This window comes from Perissodus microlepis, chromosome 11, assembly GCF_051167445.1.
Source record: "Perissodus microlepis isolate ML-2025 ecotype Zambia chromosome 11, ASM5116744v1, whole genome shotgun sequence".
In the NCBI taxonomy this organism is placed as follows: Eukaryota; Metazoa; Chordata; class Actinopteri; order Cichliformes; family Cichlidae; genus Perissodus; species Perissodus microlepis.
In genome coordinates this window covers 18,654,136-18,672,898 of record NC_140471.1, presented here as the reverse complement: position 1 = coordinate 18,672,898, position 18,763 = coordinate 18,654,136, and the positions used below count along the sequence as shown (strand labels likewise).

At 38.8% G+C, this 18,763-nt stretch overlaps 3 protein-coding genes across 9 annotated transcripts in view; 2 read left to right on the top strand and 1 right to left on the bottom strand.

Moving 5' to 3' along the window:
• Nucleotides 1–2,653, top strand: part of fhod3b (formin homology 2 domain containing 3b) — a 92,451-nt gene extending 89,798 nt beyond the window's left edge. For all 4 annotated transcript variants that reach the window (XM_084942893.1, XM_084942894.1, XM_084942896.1 and 1 more), the window contains one exon: nucleotides 167–2,653. In XM_084942893.1, the coding sequence (XP_084799019.1) occupies nucleotides 167–249 (83 nt within the window). In that variant the 3' untranslated portion in view covers nucleotides 250–2,653. The remainder of the gene's footprint in view (nucleotides 1–166) is intronic.
• Nucleotides 2,654–2,727: 74 nt separating this feature from the next.
• Nucleotides 2,728–11,548, bottom strand: LOC146377569 (retinoic acid receptor RXR-beta-A-like). Of its 4 annotated transcripts, none has more exons than XM_084942900.1 (12): nucleotides 11,293–11,548; nucleotides 10,008–10,201; nucleotides 8,918–9,071; nucleotides 8,520–8,699; nucleotides 8,153–8,206; nucleotides 6,000–6,160; nucleotides 5,739–5,868; nucleotides 4,938–5,064; nucleotides 4,784–4,825; nucleotides 4,599–4,690; nucleotides 4,402–4,507; nucleotides 2,728–4,307 (listed from the first exon to the last, which is right to left on the bottom strand). In XM_084942900.1, the coding sequence occupies exons 2-12, from the start codon at nucleotides 10,146–10,148 to the stop codon at nucleotides 4,160–4,162; spliced, it is 1,335 nt and encodes a 444-aa protein (XP_084799026.1). In that variant the 5' UTR covers nucleotides 10,149–10,201; nucleotides 11,293–11,548; the 3' UTR covers nucleotides 2,728–4,159. The 4 variants fall into 4 exon arrangements, with proteins under 4 accessions (XP_084799026.1, XP_084799025.1, XP_084799027.1 ...); XM_084942899.1 differs by having other exon boundaries at nucleotides 11,284–11,545; XM_084942901.1 differs by lacking the exon at nucleotides 11,293–11,548 and adding an exon at nucleotides 11,080–11,228.
• Nucleotides 10,643–16,496, top strand: LOC146377568 (uncharacterized). Its single transcript, XM_084942897.1, has 5 exons — nucleotides 10,643–10,711; nucleotides 12,475–12,550; nucleotides 12,656–13,015; nucleotides 13,099–14,925; nucleotides 15,009–16,496. Exons 2-5 carry the CDS (start codon nucleotides 12,484–12,486, stop codon nucleotides 15,371–15,373), a joined length of 2,619 nt encoding a protein of 872 aa, XP_084799023.1. The 5' UTR covers nucleotides 10,643–10,711; nucleotides 12,475–12,483; the 3' UTR covers nucleotides 15,374–16,496.
• Nucleotides 16,497–18,763: the final 2,267 nt, after the last annotated feature.

Genomic DNA, 18,763 nt, shown 5'->3' with positions numbered 1-18,763 from the left:
GTGAGTGGTGTCAAATATTGGGCGAGTGGCCTCATTTCTTATCATACACAGAGCAGAAAGCTCCAATCAGCTCCATATGTAAACTAATACAATGCAAAAAAACAAAACACTTTTTCCATGATAGGAGATTATGTTTCCACTCTGAATTTTCCTCTTGTGTGCACAGTGAGGAGGACACTGAGGAACGGTTTGACAACAGAGGAGGCAAACGCTCTTGGCTTGTCTAATGGTTCGGAGATGCAAGTGTGAGCTGGACCCCCACGGGACACCACGCTATCTGGAAGCCCTTTCACTGCCCCAAACCCCCCATAAGGACATAAAGACCCAACCCGTCAACCTACTCTGCTCCGGTTTGGCACTAAAATCCCCCTCCCCAACCCCAGCTTTGATGAGTTGATCTCATCTTTGTATGTCTGGACTTGACCAAGTGCTTCCTAACGAAAGAGAAGGGAGAACAGGATTTTATTCCTGAACTGATGGGCAGAGGGAGCAGAAACGGCGTGCTGCATTAAAACCACTAAGCTTTGCCCTTGCCGGTTAAACACAGTTTACACATGATTTGCTTTCATAAGGCTTCATCACAGTTACGCTTTGAATGTGATATTGCATACAAACACCTGCAGAAATGTTTGGTTTTTTTAAGGCCGAGGGAGTCAAAACAGTTGGCAGTTTAATCCCCATGGCCTTCAGTGAATTGAGAGGGCTAGAAAATCAGTTCAAATAAATGTGTTTGGGTTTAGTTTCAGCCCAGGAGCTTTCGTGACAAAAAAGACATTTCATCTATTGAATAGATGGCCTTGTGCAGAGGGTTATTTTGTTATATACTACTGTGGTAGTTTTGTGTTTCGTTTTGCTCAAGAAGGTGCTCAAATAAGGAACAATTGCACTGGATGTAAAAGTTGGGTCTCAAAGGAAAGTGAGATCCTTGACACTGATTAACCATTCAGACATCTGAATCTGAGAACATACTCAGCAGTTAACCAGCAATTCAGCAGTAGCACAGTTTTTAAATATTTAATCAAAGTCAACATATCCAAGGCAAGCGTGCATTAGTTTACTAGATAAGAAGGAATTTATCAGAGAAACGGCGCAGATATTTTTTAAAGTTGATATGAAGAGAGAGAGAAAGGCGATTGCCAACAGCTCCGTTACAGGTTTGACTGGCGATCCCACTAGTTTCAGACTAATGCTAACGATGCAAACATTTATAGTTTGAACTGAAGTCGCATCGTCACCATCGTGATCTATTCTCACCGATGAACAGCTGGAAACACTTGGAGTGAGGTGAAGTACAAGTGAGCAATCTTCACAGAGTTTATTTCGTTTTATTTTGTAGAGACTATGAGCTGCACATTTCAGAGTGCCTTTCAGAGACAGCTATTTATTAAGATGTTTTCAGGGACATATAATAACGAAAATGTTGCTACAGATGTGCGGTCTGTGGGGCAGGGAGGGAGCAGAGGTTAATATTGCAGTGTAGATCATTCTTGAGCTGTGATTTATTTTTAACCAGTGTTTTTAAACTTGTCATGGCAGAATTACTTTTTTTTGGTTCCATGCTATGTCTTGGATCAAGTAGTTTATGAAGATAGCTTTAACATATTTATGACAACTTAAGGATTGGCTATGCACATTAGCTGTTATCCTGTTGCCTTATTGTAAGATTCACTTAGGTTCACTCCATTCATAGTGTAGGTAAAATTATAGAGAGATCAGGCCATTTTTGCCATTTTCAGGGCATGTGGGGTGTATTTTTTTAATTCTCAATGAATGCAAACCATCAGGGGGCACATTTATAATTATTAGTTAGGAAGCACATAAAATGTTTTAATTTATAGACTTTTTAAAACATCAAAATCTGTACTGAACTGAATATTTTAGAGGTCCACATGCTGTTAATCAATTTGGAATGGCCTTGACTGAATTCATAATATGATCTCTATTCACTTTTAATTTTCACTGTGATGGAAACATAGCCATTGAGAAAATAATTTAGCGCATTGTGATAAATCTGCATAAAAAAAGAAATCAAATGAGCACTCCATTTTTATCTTGTTTTGAATTGACTGGAACCTTTTCAGCACCTTAGACTCGATGTGTAGCATGCCACTTAGTAAAACTGAAGTTACAGGAGGAGCTGGGAGCTCAGTGCGTTTCCCGGGTTGTACTGACTTTTCAAGAGCAAAAACATGTTTGAAGCAATACAGGGGAATGTTGTAAACAGATGTACATGTCATGACTGTCTTTTTTTTTTTTTTGCTCCATGTGTAGAATAGTGTATTATAGACTAAAAGCAGTGTTATTCAAAATATAATTTAAGAAAACCAAGCCATGCATGGTTTTAAAAGAAAGTGTCACTTCTGCTTAATCCAGGAGGTGGTTTCACTTTGGTTCTCAGAGCTGTAGGATTTTCACTTCAGACTGTAACATGAACACCCAGCGATCGGCTTTACCAGTTACTCCAGTAGAATCCAGATGGAAGCCTTTGATTTCATTGCACTTATATTTTTATCATTAGCCCATCACACACTGCTGCCTGTGCCATAACATCACTGTGGAACTTGGACTAAAGTGCTTTACTACCAAGGCTTCAATTGCATCTATACCCACAGCAAAAACTATGTAACAACTACAATAAAAAGGCAAAATGCAATTTTTTTTTGTCATCCCAACTTCTTTTCTTCTATGAATACAGAAATAAATCACGTTTAGACCAGACAAAGCATGTGAAAGAAAAACTTAAGCCTGTTTATTTTTAGTCCACACAACCCATGTTTCAAGTCACTTTTATGTTCAAGAGCATACAGATGTCAGTGACACGTTTACCATTACAGCTGGTGTTTACATACGGCCCACTCATCTGGACTTAAAATTCATGTCTTTTCACAGGTGGTATGGAGCTAAATGCGATTATTGTTTGCTTGCAATAAAATGCAGAGACATCACGATGATGAAGACAGCTATCTAAAAAGAGGATAGGTAGGAAAAACAAGCATTCAAAAAAGAAGAAAAAAAAAAAAGCCGAAACTGTCTCAGCAAATCCAGTGCAACCCAAGACACGTTCTGCTTTATACTAGCTGAAAACAGAAAAAAGGGTAAATAAGAATTATAGAATTTGTATTTCCTGATCATAGTTCAAATTTATCAATATACACTGTCCCTGAACAATTACTTTTGCACAGTACCTTAGATTTGTGAAGATAAATTACAAAATGGAGTCTTCCCTTTCCACAGGACATAATTTTATTTGTAAAACCCCTGAAAAACTGACAGGCTTACCTAGTTTAACATTTTGTATTGCTACATTTTAAACAAAGATTGACAAAAGAATTTTTAGCTTTGCATATATTCATAGGTTTGTGGTTTGGTGTGCATCTGCGCCAATAATCATCTCTGAAATAGCACCAAAAGACAAACACTTGACCATTCAGAGGTCAGGCATTTGTTAAATGTATGGTTTAGAAACAGCACATTGCAAATGTGCAGAAAAGTCTAATCATTAACCCTAACATAATTATTCTTTTAAATGGCAAAGTAAACAACACTCTGCATATATACGTATATGAGACACATAAAGCTGACCCTGATAAGCAGTACGAGTCTGGCCTGACAGTTTCAACTGCTCACTTGTCTTCTGTCTCAGGGTCACTGCTGGATTTTATCATGTGCAATGGATACAAGTAAACTCGAAGCTGTCGTTTGGTACAATAATGCACTTTTAGATCTGAGTTGAGTGTAAATTTATAAAAAGGGTGCGTCGTTAACGCGTTAAGAAAAGAATCTGGTTGCCGTCCTCTCATGTATCCCATCATTTGGAGAAACAATCTTAAAATCTGAGGTGTCTAAAAAGTTTATACAAAAATGTATATCCAAATTATAGTTTATCCTGTGAGGGAAATATGTAAATGTTTATATTTTCAAAAGATACTTGTGTTTACCCATAGTTACACATGAAGTTAATTAAACATATAGCACCAGCTTGTAGATCATGCCAAGCCTTGGGTTTGGTCTAAAGCGCAAATCTGTGCCGCACTAAAAGAAGTGTAACGCAGACAGCAGTGAGACAAATCGACAAATCTTCAAAGAACTTAAAGTGCCACTCCAGTCCCACGCCCGCTGCCCAGGCTTCAGCTATCTAACCACAGTACACGCTTCTTATCTAAGACAACTGATGGGGAGCTTCAAGCATTTCCATTAGGAAAGTGTCAATAGGTGTGTCACCGATCAGCTTGAAGAAGAAAAGATGCTCCAAGCACTTCAAGCCAATAGATCGCAGTGCTGGCAGTCGAAGGAGGAGCTTAGCAAACCTGCAGGGAACAGAGAGGATATCATCTCACTTAACAAGATCAAAATGTACGAGACAGGACTACAACCAAGACTGTTACAGCAGAGGACCATTACCTTCCTTGCTGCTCTGGATATTTCTGTTTGCAGTAAGCTTCCAATGATGCATAGACCTTTTCTCTGAGGAGCTCCACCTCACCGGTGTTGGAGAGCCCTTTAGCATCTACATGAAGAATGCAGAAAATTAAAAAAAAGCCCAAAACATTTTTTTGAAGAAATAGTTAAATGTTTCTAATTTCTTCCATGTTAAGTACCTGGGTTAAACAGGACAATGGCTCGAAGGCAGCCCAGCTCTATTTTATCCATTTGCATATCTCTCATCTTATTGACGAGCTCAGTGAGAACTCTGAAAAAGAATGCAAGGTTTCAAAGCATTAAACAAAAACACTGAGCCTACACTGTGTAAGACACTCAGAACGTTAAACACGAGGAACTTTACCTATCAAATATGGCGCCGACCTCTGCGCTCTGCACACTTTCTCTGTATCAAAAACAAAAGTCAAATTAGACAATACATTTTTATAACAAATCATTGCAGTCAAGCGCAGCTTATATGTTTGTATCCTGGCAATTCTTTACTTCCATCAATGTACCTGTCAAAAATGGCTCCAACTCCCGCACTGTGTGCGTTATCGCGCTGTAGCTCAGAGGCAAGAAGAACTCCATCCTTCAAAGGAATGGAACGATGGGAGAACGAGGCGATCAGAAGCTCATTCCACCCTGAGAAATTAAGTCCATTTACACACAGATATGTAAAAAGCAATAAGATTTTAATTCATCATGACATTTAAAACAAAGACTCCTGTGTCTCAGAGTCCTTTCTCCCTTAAGTTGTAGGCAATAATACAAAGACAGTTTAGTGCAACTGTATACACCATCCCCGCTGCTGTGAGATTTATGTCCTCAGGGTTCTGAACCACTGTGGCATGGGGAAAAAAAGTTGTTATTGCCACTTTCCTTTCTGGGCAAAAAAAAAAAAAAAAAAAAGTCTTCTGGGGAATTACCAGACACATAACAACCGGAGTTAGGAACAGTCACTACTTCAAAAATATTTTCTAAAACATTTCAGCAAAATTGGGCAGAAATGTGGTCATTAACTCACAGCCTTTTAAAAGTTTCCTCTACACTTTGTTTTTACTAGACATTCTCGTACACTAATTCTTAGCACTGCTTAGTTTTATAGGGTATGCAATTTATAGAGTATTCAAATACACAAATATAATTAAACGGCTCCAAACAACAATAACTTAGATAGCAATGTAACTGTATGTTAAGAATTACAATAACCAGCATAAAAGGACATCTTTGGCCATTTCAGAAGAATACTGTAAGGTGCCTTTGATAAACTTATAACATCAGAGCTGATCAGATCACTTGTGTGTGCTTGTTCATACCTGCACGCAGAAGGATGACCTGATCATCAAGGGGCAGTTCAGAGAAATGAGGGATTCTTTTTGCCCACTCCACCAGGGCAAACAGCTGTTTGTCTGCAGTCTGACAGATGTTGCTAACAGCATCATGTGGCTGAAACGAAAAAAAAAAAAAAAGACAATCAATGCTTCCAGTAATTTTAGTAAGGTTTCATCTTAATAAACACAGCTATCATTCTGCTTATAGTGCTGCCATGTAAATGCATTTACGTTCCAACCACTCACCGAGTTTCCTGCAGAGCCTCCGTCTGAGTGAAGCTCAGTCTTTTGCTCCACAGCCGTCTCTGCCTCCAAGATCTTCTCCACAGGCATCTCGTCATTCACTCCAACACTGAATTCCAGCTCGCCTTCCCGCTCTCGGTTCCTCTGTCGTTCCTCTTGTACCGCTGCATCACACAAAACACACAAACAGACCATCAATGATGCTTGTAAGAGTTAAAATGCAAAGTGTTCTGACTATGTGCAATCATTTTCTGATGCACTGAGAAAGTCTGCTATAGAGACAAAACTTAGTAAGAGCAATATAGATGTATATGACTTTTAATGTAGTGAATTGTTATCAATTTTAACTGAGTGGTGGGACCCAAAATTCAACTGAATTTTACTTTATCTTATTTATGTAGTACTAAATCAAAACAACAGTCGCATCAAGGCTCTTTATACTGTAGGGTAAAGACCCTACAGTATTACAAAGGAAACCCAAAGAATCAGTCGACCCCCTGTGAGCAAGCCCTTGGTGACACTGGGAAGGAAAAAGTCCTTTTTAAAAGGAAGTAATCCTTTGGCACAACCAGCTTCACCCCCACCTGCTGCGACTGGTTGGGGGTGAGCGGAGGCACCAAAGTGCGGGTTGAGGACAAAGATTGGGAGCAGAGGGAGAAAGCAAAGAAGAGCCACAGTTTAATAATTACTGCTGCTGGTTGAAACCTCTAAATGCAACAGTGATGTATAAACACACAAAGTGAAAAGAAGAAAGGTTCAGGGCCCAAATTCCCTAGCAGCCTAAGCCTACTGCAGCATAACTAAGAGGGTTCTAGCCCCAGCTATAAACTTGATCAAAAGGGAAAGTTTTAAATCTAATCTTAAAAGAATAGGCATTTGTCTCCCCAGTACAAACTGGGAGCTGGTTTTACAGTAGAGGGGCCTAATAGCTGAAGCTCTGTCTCCCATTTTACTTTCAGAAACTCCAGGGTGGGGCGGTATATGATGGGAAATGATCATTCAAAACTTTGTATATGAGAAGGATTTTAAATTCAATTCTGGATTCAACAAGAAGGCAATGAAGAAAATCTAATATGAGAGAAATATTTTTAGTCCCAGTTAGCACTCACACTGCTGTGTTTTGGAATTACTCGAGGCCTTTCTGGGAGCATTTAGTGTGAGATGAGGATAATGAATAACAATAGCCCTGCCTACATATAATAAATGCATGAACTAGTTTTTCAGCATCAGTCTGAGACATGCTTACTTTTCTTTTAGTCACATTGCAAAAATTAAACAACGCGGTGCTACATATTTGTTTTTAGTGCATGCTGAAGAATATGACTCAGTGTTCAAAGCCAAAGTAAAGAATCTGGCTAGACATCATGTTTTAAAGGTGAAGACAAGTTCACTGGATCTAATTTACAGTGGAAATGAAACAATTATCTACTGTTGTGTATTAATGTGTACAACCAGATGTTCATTCAAGTTTAAACTATAAATAAATTAGGGTTTTCTGCTCAGAACCTTAGGGTCAAATCAGAACTCGACTCTATATAATATCTGTGTGGATGTTCACCAGTGGAAGCTCAGTAGAGAGTGGTTTATGTAGCACAAGAATGAAGCTAAGCATAAACATACAAATACAAGCCTTTGAACCCAAAAACAAAATGTTTTGGACCAACTTAAAATAATCTTTCTCCATTTAAAGCAGTCAAGCAGCCGTGCATGTTAATTTGAAGGTTTTCACACATGCTCTTCCTCCCGCCCCTTTTTTTCAGAATTTTCAAAACTGACTATGAATTGTTGTATTGGTATTATATTACTTAAAACTTAAGTAATTTTGAAGCGGTATAAGCAACACAAGCCAGGACTCTTCTTAAAATGCTGACACTGAGGGATAATCTGCCATTATCACTAGGCAATCAGACACTGAAAACTGCAGCTATACGAATCCGATCTGTGCCCTTAACAGCAACCAAAATTAGAACTCCTTGGATTACTGTTTATTAGACAAGTGCCACATACTACATTTGGCAGTACACCACAGCAGTCATCACTCTCCATCATTCCCAGGTCAAATTCACACACAAATGTCATGAACTTTGCATTTCTAGCAATTTCTAATTCTCCATGTGACATTAAAATACAGTATCCTCAAGAATTCAATGTCATACTCATCCATCCTTCAACTTTTCCATCTTCTGTTATGTCCTTTACAAGTTTGATTGCTAGTGAAAGATGGAGAAAGATTTGAATTGGAGACAGGTTAGTTGCACCAGCCCCAACAAACCTGTCTGTCCTAATGTATGTTATCAATAGTCCACATTTACTTAAACTGTTTTATTTAGGCTTAACTCTGTATAATTAATAACTTCATGAAATTTTAATTCACAGCTAGTTTTTTTTTACCGCTAACATACAACATTTTGACTTATCACTGTGGGTACAGCTACATGTAAGACAAGTCAGAACAAAACGCGTTGCTAAACCGTCTGACTGCCAAACAAGCTCTCTACGGCAATATTCTAATACTTTGCATACCTTCCCTCTTCATTCCCATGGCCAGGCACTTCTGGTAGCGGCAGTACTGGCAGCGATTGCGCTGGCGTTTGTCAACCAGGCACTCTTTGTTATCCCTGCAGGTGTAGCTCAGGTCTTTTCGCACAGTTCGTTTAAAGAAACCTTTGCAACCCTCACAGCTGTACACTCCATAGTGCTTGCCTGTAACATAATGGGGGGGGGGGGAAAACTAACATTACGGCCCAATGAGAAGACTGGAAGGAAGACAACATCAACCTGCATGTATGAGTTGGGGAAACTTTTTGCTATCATTTGTAATAAGTAAGATCCACTACATGAAAATGTTATCATGGGTTGAAATATTCGTCAGCTGATGTTTCACTTCTGTCCTTTACCTTGTGCTGATTAAGTTCACTCACCAGAAGAGCGGTCCCCACAGATGACACACAATCGTTTCTGAGACAACATTATTCCCGGGCTGTGAGCCTGCATGGGCCTCAGGCCAAACGGAGGCTTGATGTCTTCTGAGCTGCTGACTGAGTGCATCCCTGATATAGGCGCTGAAGATGAAATCTGGGTACGATTGCAACCAAATAAAACAAGGGAAACAATGTAACAATGTCATTATTTGTATATAATGGCCAGACAGCATTTTCCACCAATTTGAATAACTGGAGGCTAGGGCTGTCAAAATTAGGCAAAAAAAAAAAAAAACCCAAAAACAAGACAAAAACACTGTTTATTCCTTCAAAAATATCTTAAAATATCTAAATTATATCCACAAGAAGGCAAATTGATACGAGACTCATTATTACTTTTGTGAGTGCATTTAAACTGGGATAATTATCGTGGATATTTAGCTCTGGTCACTGGGAAAAAACGCGTATACCCCAAATGGATGACAAAAGCCTGATGGCTGTTTCTAGATGAAATTGATCATGTGCTACACTAAAAACCTCCAAATTTTGAGTTCACACTATAACTTTGAGTTTCTCACCATCACCTATTCATGTATATCTACTAATTAAGGTATCTTATGTTGTTCTGATTTTTCCACATAATATGGCATAATCCATGTGAACAGCGAAATACTAAGAGTCACAGCTACTGGATTTAACAACTTTTACTCTGCAATATCCAGTGGTGCATCCTACACAGTTTATGACAGACACTATTTCTTAGTTATTTTCATTTTTACACATAAATACAGAAATATTTTCATAATCAAATGCCCTTTTGTTATTAGCACTAACTGTGACAATTTTTGCTTACAACGCCTTCTGTTAAGAGGCATTATTCAAAAATGCCTGCCTCTATAAGTGGAGTAATGTAAATAGTCAGTAAAGTGTTTTTTTTCCACTACAGTGTATCTTAAGTGGCTGTGTATATTCGGCCCAGTTTAAACAAGCATCATGGCTCTCAGGCTACAGAGGATGCATGTTTTAAAAATAAGAGTTAAGTGCACTGTGACATCAGTACAATACATACACCCTCATGCATATGAATTACCTGACTGTTGCTGATGGGTCCAAATCCCAGAGAGTGTGGCACCACTGGGGAGTTAAGTGAGGGACTGATGACTGAAAACGGAGATCCTAAGATGCTGGTGGGGCTGTTGGAGGCTGAGCTGTTAGGTTGCTGTGAGGACATGGCTTGTAAGCTGCCCGCTGAAAAGAAAAACGTCCCGTTCGAAGGATATCAATCTGAAAGTGATAAGAAAAAGGGATATAATAAGCTATGCAAACCTTTCTGATCTATCTTGATTAAAAGATAACAGAGACTGACTTTGACGATTATTATTTTTGAGCTAAAGTTGCCAAACATGATTTGGTTGCAACTTCTCAAAAAAAAAAAAAAGAAGAAAAAGGAAAAAAAGGGGGGGGGTATTTTGTTAATCATTACAAATTTGGTGTCTTTCAGTTCTCAAATGTTGAGAGTTTGCCAAGATTATATCATTATTTCTCCCATTTCAGAAATAAAGTAGTGGCAGTCTTATAGCTGCGATTGCATTAAGTGGCAGAGAAACCAATTTTCCATAAGTGAGTTAGCTGGCCACGTACAAATCTATAACCATAAATCACTGAACATAAAAAGGTCCGTTTATTTAGCTAAGTTGAACTCAAAAATCTTCACCACCACCCCCCCAAAAAAGCAAACAAATCACCCCTCCTCAAAAAACTGGACAAATAAAAGGGAAAGAATTCTCGTGGCAGGTAATGTTTATACGTACAAATATTTTCTTACATTAATCAGTGTGCGTTAGCGTTTCATGTTTGCCAAAACGTTGCTAAAGGTACGCAGTAGCGCTACCGCCGAGTCACTATTAAGTACATACTAGACCTTACTAGAACAAAAAGCAAATTCATTGTCCGTATTCTGTAAAAACTACAACGCCTAACTAATTACGACAAATAGACAATGTCGGAGTTTGCCTTTATCGATAGCTCGTTAGCTGCAACTCTTCGGCTTCAAAGATCCATGCTATACAACAACATTAGCAAACATTAGCTTTGGTTTTCACACGTCTAAGTGATACTACCTTCTGTAGTTTTTTTGTAAAACTGGGATATAGCAAACAGACCTTGTTTCGCATCTAAAAATGTTGCATAATAATCGACAGTCCGCAAATGAATCCGCTCGACATGCATTTGCTAAGATTAGCTTGTTAGCTTAATTTACGGCTAATATAGCCAACATTAGCTCGATGCTAGATTCAGGGGTAATACCCCAAGGAAGCGACTGTTCACAACTACCTCATGGTTGTTGGAAGGTTGGAATTACATACCAGACACACCTTCGAAGCATTGTTGAGAATCACTTCTAGATAAAAACCGAGTCTCAGATACAGTTTGCTTCGGTCAGAAGCTGTTGTTGTTTACAGGCCATGATGGCTCAGTGCCACAATCGACTTGAGCCAAAATGTCCCACGGGACCACCCATAACAGCACCGTCATATGACACCCCTGCTGCAGAGGTTCAGCTTGATTTAGTATTTAATCACAGCTAATTTGGTTGGCGGTTATCGCGTCACAATTGTGTGCAGTATTTGAGTTTAAATAATATCTATCTTCTCAATATATACTGTTATCAAATTCAGCACACTACGCTCCAAAAATACACAACATCAAAGGGTATATAAACGAGCTATCCGTGATGCATTCAAGAAACACTGAACATTTCATACCTGCACAAATACAAGCGAGTGATTGTTTTGGGTATGATAGGGGGAGTGGTAAACAAAAATGTAAGTAAACAGTAGTAAATTCAGCCAGAAACTGTGTGTGGTTTTTGCGTAGCCCAATTATGGCATGCTATTATTTTAGAATGTGAGCAAGCTGTTTTAAACAGCCACACCTACAAAAAGAGTTGGAATGTTTTCCCTTTGACAGAAGGAAGGGGTATATACAGTATTGCACAACTTGTTCTTGCACCAGTGATTTATTAGTGCAGTAATATTTTCCACTATTCAAAATATTGAACACAGTGTTCTGTTCTTCTAAAGACCATTTTTGTCCAACGTTTTTTCTCCTGGGCTGGAGAATGACTTGCATTTTTGTTCTCGTGAATTAGTTGCACTGCCTCCTAAAACCTCATAAGCTGAGGTTCAGTTTATTTTGTACCATTTGCAGGACATTTTACAAGCAAAACAAATTTGTTTTATTTCAGTTAGAACAACTAGACATTGACACCTGCATTCTAGACCTACCTGGTGAATATTCTCATATAAATGCATCTCAACAAACAAGAAAACTCATATGGCCTACAGTATGCAGGCAATCAAAATAAACTTGAAAAACTGCTTTGCTTTTTGTTAGTTTGTGAGAAGGTGGCTGTTAACAAGCCAGGTGGCATTCCTCCTGCAAACACTGTGCTGCCTGAAACTGCTTGCACCTTATAGGAGCAGCAGCTGATCAGAACAGAGCAATATGGTGAGCAGTATTATATGTGTAACATATTTTGGCTTGTTGCTTTGCAGTTTGTCATCATGACTAAAAACAATAGACTAACCACGATGAAAAGGACCTCTGCTGCTTATTTGACTTTTTTGTCAGGTTAGTATGATACATTTGTATTTACAATTTATATAAATTTAGCTATATAAAGTTTGATTAAACATAACATGATGAAAAAGAAATATTTTTTCTGTACTTCCACAGTTTTTTGCTTTTTCACACTGGGATCTTCAGACTTTCACCTTATTACTCTCACTGAGAACTACACACAAGCCAAGAGTTATTGCAGAGATATGTACACTGATTTAGCAACAATTTACAACTTAGAAGATATGAATAATCTGGTTTCTTTAGCTTCAAATATAACTGAAAACACTTGGATAGGACTGGAGATCGGAGCTGTATGGATGTGGCATTGGTCTTTGCCTGGTCAAGTAACAGATTTTTTTAAGTGGAACTCAGGAGAAGTAATAACAAATAATCAAGAAGAATGTGCAGCAATGGATCAATTTGGTGGGTGGTTTGTCAGTGCCTGTGGAGTTCTAAGAAAGTTTGTTTGTCATGGTAAGTAAAATTACAATAATTTATTTCAGAGATCAATAATAACAACAACAATAATAATAATAATACATTTAATTACATTACAGGGACACATACTGGTGATTTCATTTTTGTTAATGAGTCCAAATCGTGGTGGGATGCTTGGAGTCATTGCAGGGGCTTGCCATCTGATCTAGTTAGCATACACTCTGAAGCAGGGAATATGGCCGTGCTCAACGTGTCTGCATCACAAACTGTCTGGATTGGGCTGTTCAAAGACCCCTGGAAATGGTCAGATGGAAGTAACTCATCTTTTCGTTTCTGGAGAGCTTCTCAGCCCAGCTATCTTCCAAATCAGGATTGTGTTGCTGCAGTATTTCAAGATAATGGGAAGTGGAATGAGCAAAACTGCAGTAACCAACTCAATTTTGTTTGCCATGGGGGTAAGTTTGTGTTATTTATTTATAAATTGTATGTATTTACTATGTCAGCAAAGTTATATTATAACTTTTTGTTTTCTATTACACAAGACACAACAATCTATATCTGTCCACTCATTACTCACTTTTACATCAAGGAAATCATTTTCAACACTGCCATTCACAATAGACAGTGGCCTGTAATTGAGACAAATGTACTTCAAATTAATTTGATTGCAGCTGCTGCTACCAAACAGTCAAGCACCATTACCACAACAGAAGGAACAGCTGCAGGTGGAGTGAGAACACCAAATACCACAGAGTTTATGTCACCTACATCAAGTACTCATCTCCAAAGTACAACTACAGAAATGCCATCTTTGACACAGCCACCTCCTGCAACTACTGTGAATTTAACTACAGGTGGTGACTCTATATTAACAACCCTGGGAGGAATTTCAGCCCAGATCCCAACAACACAGACAGGGATTTCAGTCCCAAACACTACAGCACATATAGAGATTTCACCCCAGAACACTACAATACAGAAAGAGACTTCAGCCCAGAACACTACAACCTACATAGGAATTTCAACCCAGAACACTACAGCATTCATGGGGATTTCAGCCCAGATCACTACAGCACATACAGGGACATCAGTCCAAAACACTACAGCAAACGTAGGGATTTCAGCCCAGAACACTACAGCATACATAGAGACTTCAACCCCAAACACTACAGCATACATAGAGACTTCAACCCCAAACACTACAGCATACATAGAGACTTCAACCCCAAACACTACAGCATACATAGAGACTTCAACCCCAAACACTACAGCATACATAGAGACTTCAACCCCAAACACTACAGCATACATAGAGACTTCAACCCCAAACACTACAGCATACATAGAGACTTCAACCCCAAACACTACAGCATACATAGAGACTTCAACCCCAAACACTACAGCATACATAGGGACTTCAACCCCAAACACTACAGCATACATAGGGACTTCAACCCCAAACACTACAGCATACATAGGGACTTTAGGCCAGAACACTACAGCATACATAGAGACTTCAACCCCAAACACTACAGCATACATAGAGACTTCAACCCCAAACACTACAGCATACATAGAGACTTCAACCCCAAACACTACAGCATACATAGGGACTTTAGGCCAGAACACTACAGCATACATAGAGACTTCAACCCCAAACACTACAGCATACATAGAGACTTCAACCCCAAACACTACAGCATACATAGAGACTTCAACCCCAAACACTACAGCATACATAGGGACTTTAGGCCAGAACACTACAGCATACATAGAGACTTCAACCCCAAACACTACAGCATACATAGAGACTTCAACCCCAAACACTACAGCATACATAGAGACTTCAGCCCCAAACACTACAGCATACATAGGGACTTCAGCCCAGAACACCACACATTCCTCAACCGTAACGGCCAGTGTAACCAGTCAAAATTTGCACCAAGGTATGTTTAAAATATCACATCTTTGATTTTGTTTTGCATTACAAATTATGCAATTAAGTAATTCTCTTCACGTTTTCTTCCAGAAGGAATCATGATATTAATTCAAGAAAACATGACATGGATTGAAGCTCTGAGTTACTGCAGGAAACATTATTTTGATCTTATTGACATTAAGACCAAAAACATACAGGACCAGGTTGCTCAAAAGGCAAAGAATGCTACATCATCCTATGTGTGGCTGGGTCTACGCTACACTGTTCAATTTAATTTTTGGTTCTGGATTAGGTCAACGTCTAGCTGTTACCAGAACTGGTTACCAGGAGAAGGACCTCAAAGGGATTATGGCAGTGCTGTTAGTGGTGCCATGGAGGCCACTGGGGGGCAGCAGTGGGTAGGTTTGCCCGAGACAGAAAAACTGAATTTTATCTGCAGCACATGTGCTGGATGAATGAGGGCCAGTGCCCCTTAATGTAATGAAAATGTTAACATTTCCATTGTGCTGTATGAAAAAATTAACACATTTTCCTATACTGACATGTGCACCCCTTGGTTTAAAATTCATGCTGTGTTCAGTTACACCACCAATCCAGTGAACCTTGGGGGCCGTGATCCTGATTGTTTTAATGCTAAGTTATGACATCATATCTGCCTCCTCTGTTGTTAATATTGGATTTAATTAGATATGAAAACGTTTTTTAATCTTTGCATTTAATGAATATGACATGTAAATTTTCTACATGTGTCATTTACAAGAGCAGGCATCGTTTAATCCCTCACCCTCACCCAGCCGGCCGAACAAGGGGGAAAAAAAGTAAATGGTAAATGGCCTGTATTTGTATAGCGCTTTACTAGTCCCTAAGGACCCCAAAGTGCTTTACACATCCAGTCATCCACCATTCACACACTGGTGATGGCAAGCTACATTGTAGCCACAGCCACCCTGGGGCGCACTGACAGAGGCGATGCTGCTGGAAACTGGCGCCACCGGGCCCTCTGACCACCACCAGTAGGCAACGGGTGAAGTGTCTTGCCCAAGGACACAATGACCGAGACTGTCCAAGCCGGGGCTCGAACCGGCAACCTTCCGATTACAAGGCTTGAGCCACGATCGCCCACTCGCCCAAAAGAAAAAATGTTTCTGTTTTGTAGGCGTGCACATTCACATTTATGGGCAGCAGGAAAAATGTGGGAAAATTGATCATCTATGTGCCTTTCAACTTGGGGTTACTATTTGCATGTTGACCCCCTTGGCTGGGGCCTCGAGTTTGTCAGCCCAGTATGGCCCTGATCCATACTGCCTGCTGCACTCACTGACCTGACATTCGCTGGCCTCTCAGAAGATCTGCAATACAGACGTTCACCCTCCTTCCTTTACCCTTGAGGTACACAGAGAATTGATAAACCATGGAAGCAGGACATGATGAAGCCTTATTTAATATGATAAACTGTATATAAATTTTATCTATTGCAGAATTGCATATGTCAAAGAAGTTGATACAAAATAGTATGTTTTGTATGTTTATCTGTTTTTATATACATAACAAAATGTCTTATTTTTTTAAGTAAATAAATAATCCCTCCAAATACCTGTGTTATTCTTTATCAATTTATAAATGATTGTATCTCCTTATATAGCTCCTTGATATAACAAATGAAACCATGCAACACAGGAAATATCTTGTGCTTGATACTATAATTTATTATATCTGCTGTCAATTAAAAAAACATTAAAAATCAAATAGTGATATTAGGCATGCACCACGATGAGCAGCTAATCTACTAAATTATAGAAAACATGCATTCATTTGCAAATATTACATTTTCTAATACCTTTCTAGAATGTTAGCACTGGTTTATGTTTTATTGGTATCTAAGAACATTTGCAGTGTGGATTTCAATAACTCCATAAAGTCAGTAAATAGCAGCTTGAAATTCACTGCTAAATCTTTTTTAACTGCTTTTGCATCCAAGATGAAAATCATGTCACTTCTCAATTCTACGGATCATTACACAAGTGTGTCACAGGTTTTCCCTGATCAGCCATTGGTCAGTGAGTCTCCCATCATTTCAATGTTAATGTTCCAATTGGGCGCAGTCAGTCAATCAGTCTGTGGACTACTCCCTCCCCTCCTTTTCTCACCCTCATCTCCTCTTGTGTGCTGTCCAGCTGGCTCTGACCCCTGACCTTTCACCCTCACTCCTGACCTTTGGCAACATTCCCACGCCACACCCTTTTGTGCACATCTCTCCATCCTAAACCACTGGTCACTCCCTCTGAATTTTAAGAGATTATGGTGAAACATGATGCATTTCCACTGCGATCAGTGCAATGCAACCTAATTTGGCCTAATCCCAATTCAAGTGTGAGATGTGAAACTTACAAAGCAATCTGAGTGTGTGGAAAGTAACACAACAAAAAATATATCTAGTGATTTAGTCTAAAAACTATACATATAATGTTCAATAAATCTAAAATAGCAACTAAACATTGCAATTAATCAATGCAACCTCTGCAAAGTAGTGCAAGGTTTATCCAAAATTCATCCATAGATGTGGTCAGCAAACACACTTCAATTTGGGCAATATTTTTGATATTCAAATTTAAGAAAATTTAATGTCTTCATGTCTTACTACCTGCCTTTGACTGTCCTATCTTTCCTCTCTCTCCATACCTTCTCTTAGTGTGGAGCCCTATGCAGATCCCTCCCTTCTGTCACTTTCACAGTTAATTGTAGAAAAGGAGATTTTCTTCATTGAAGCCCAGTCTCTTAGGTAACCTCACTCCTGCATGAAATGAGATGGACATCGGTGAAGAGACAGAGAGGGGGACAAGGGACAGGCAAAATGAACGAGAAGTAGTGGAAGATGGATGCAGAGGAGAGCGGACTTAGAAATATTTATTAAAAACACCCTCAAAAAGTAAGAAAAAATAGCTTAATGTTCCATGTGCATATGGATACATGATTAATAACAACTTCTCTGGGACTATAATTACTATATTGTTGATGGTGCATTATGTAAGTATTGGAATAATTAATTTTTTCACTTTAACTCATTAATAAGCTGGTTCACAGATTTAAAAAAAAAAATGAATATTTAAACATTTTTGAAGCATTTGAGAGTTCAATACCACATTTCTACTCATGGCTTATATTTTAATTATCAGTCTGCTGACAGGCTACAAATTTTTGAAAGAACTCTGCACATTTTATCATAGCTATTTTTCTATGTGTTTCAATTAATCTTCCAGGGTATTTTATCAAACCATCCACTGCAGGACTGAATCCCAAGCCTAAAGGTTGCTGTGACTGTTCAACCAAAACTTGACAGGAAGTCTGGTGTTGATTGTCCAAACGCAATTCTTGTATTTAATATCCATATCCAGGAGTTGTGGCTGGACATCATGCTCCCAACTCTCATTCTCTACCTCCTGCAATAGCGCAGAAGTCAACAGAGGAATTAACTGACTGTCCTAAGACTTGACTTCATGGTAACTGTTCTCCTGTTCTGTTCTGGATGACTCTCCATCTCATGAAGTTAACCAGTCATGACATGTATAGTTAGAGCAAGTGAAAACAAATAATGAACTCTAAAGGCCAAAAAATGCCCAAAAGATTTACTTTTTCAAGTGGACCATTAAGGCATTTGCTATAATGGTTCAAGCGATAGTCATGTTATATTTGAACTTTATTAGCATTTTTTATTTAGAGTTATAACAACCACAAGTCACTTTTGGTAATTTCAGTCTCCAGAGGCAGGACTGTGGCGTATCATGTAATTATTGTGGGGTTTACTTTTTCTTTTCTTTTACAATTCTGTATAGAAGTCTGTGTTAATA

What these genes read in the sequence shown, in the direction of transcription:
- LOC146377569 (XM_084942900.1), bottom strand. Translation starts at nt 10,148, where the DNA reads ATGTCCTCACAGCAACCTAACAGCTCAGCCTCCAACAGCCCCACCAGC. An exon ending in GACCCATCAGCAACAGTCAG is followed by an intron (nt 9,072 to 10,007) that starts GTAATTCATATG and finishes AATCGTACCCAG; the next exon opens with ATTTCATCTTCAGCGCCTAT. An exon ending in GTTGGAGCCATTTTTGACAG is followed by an intron (nt 4,826 to 4,937) that starts GTACATTGATGG and finishes TTTTTGATACAG; the next exon opens with AGAAAGTGTGCAGAGCGCAG.
- LOC146377568 (XM_084942897.1), top strand. Translation starts at nt 12,484, where the DNA reads ATGACTAAAAACAATAGACTAACCACGATGAAAAGGACCTCTGCTGCT. An exon ending in TTATTTGACTTTTTTGTCAG is followed by an intron (nt 12,551 to 12,655) that starts GTTAGTATGATA and finishes GTACTTCCACAG; the next exon opens with TTTTTTGCTTTTTCACACTG. An exon ending in CAGTCAAAATTTGCACCAAG is followed by an intron (nt 14,926 to 15,008) that starts GTATGTTTAAAA and finishes GTTTTCTTCCAG; the next exon opens with AAGGAATCATGATATTAATT.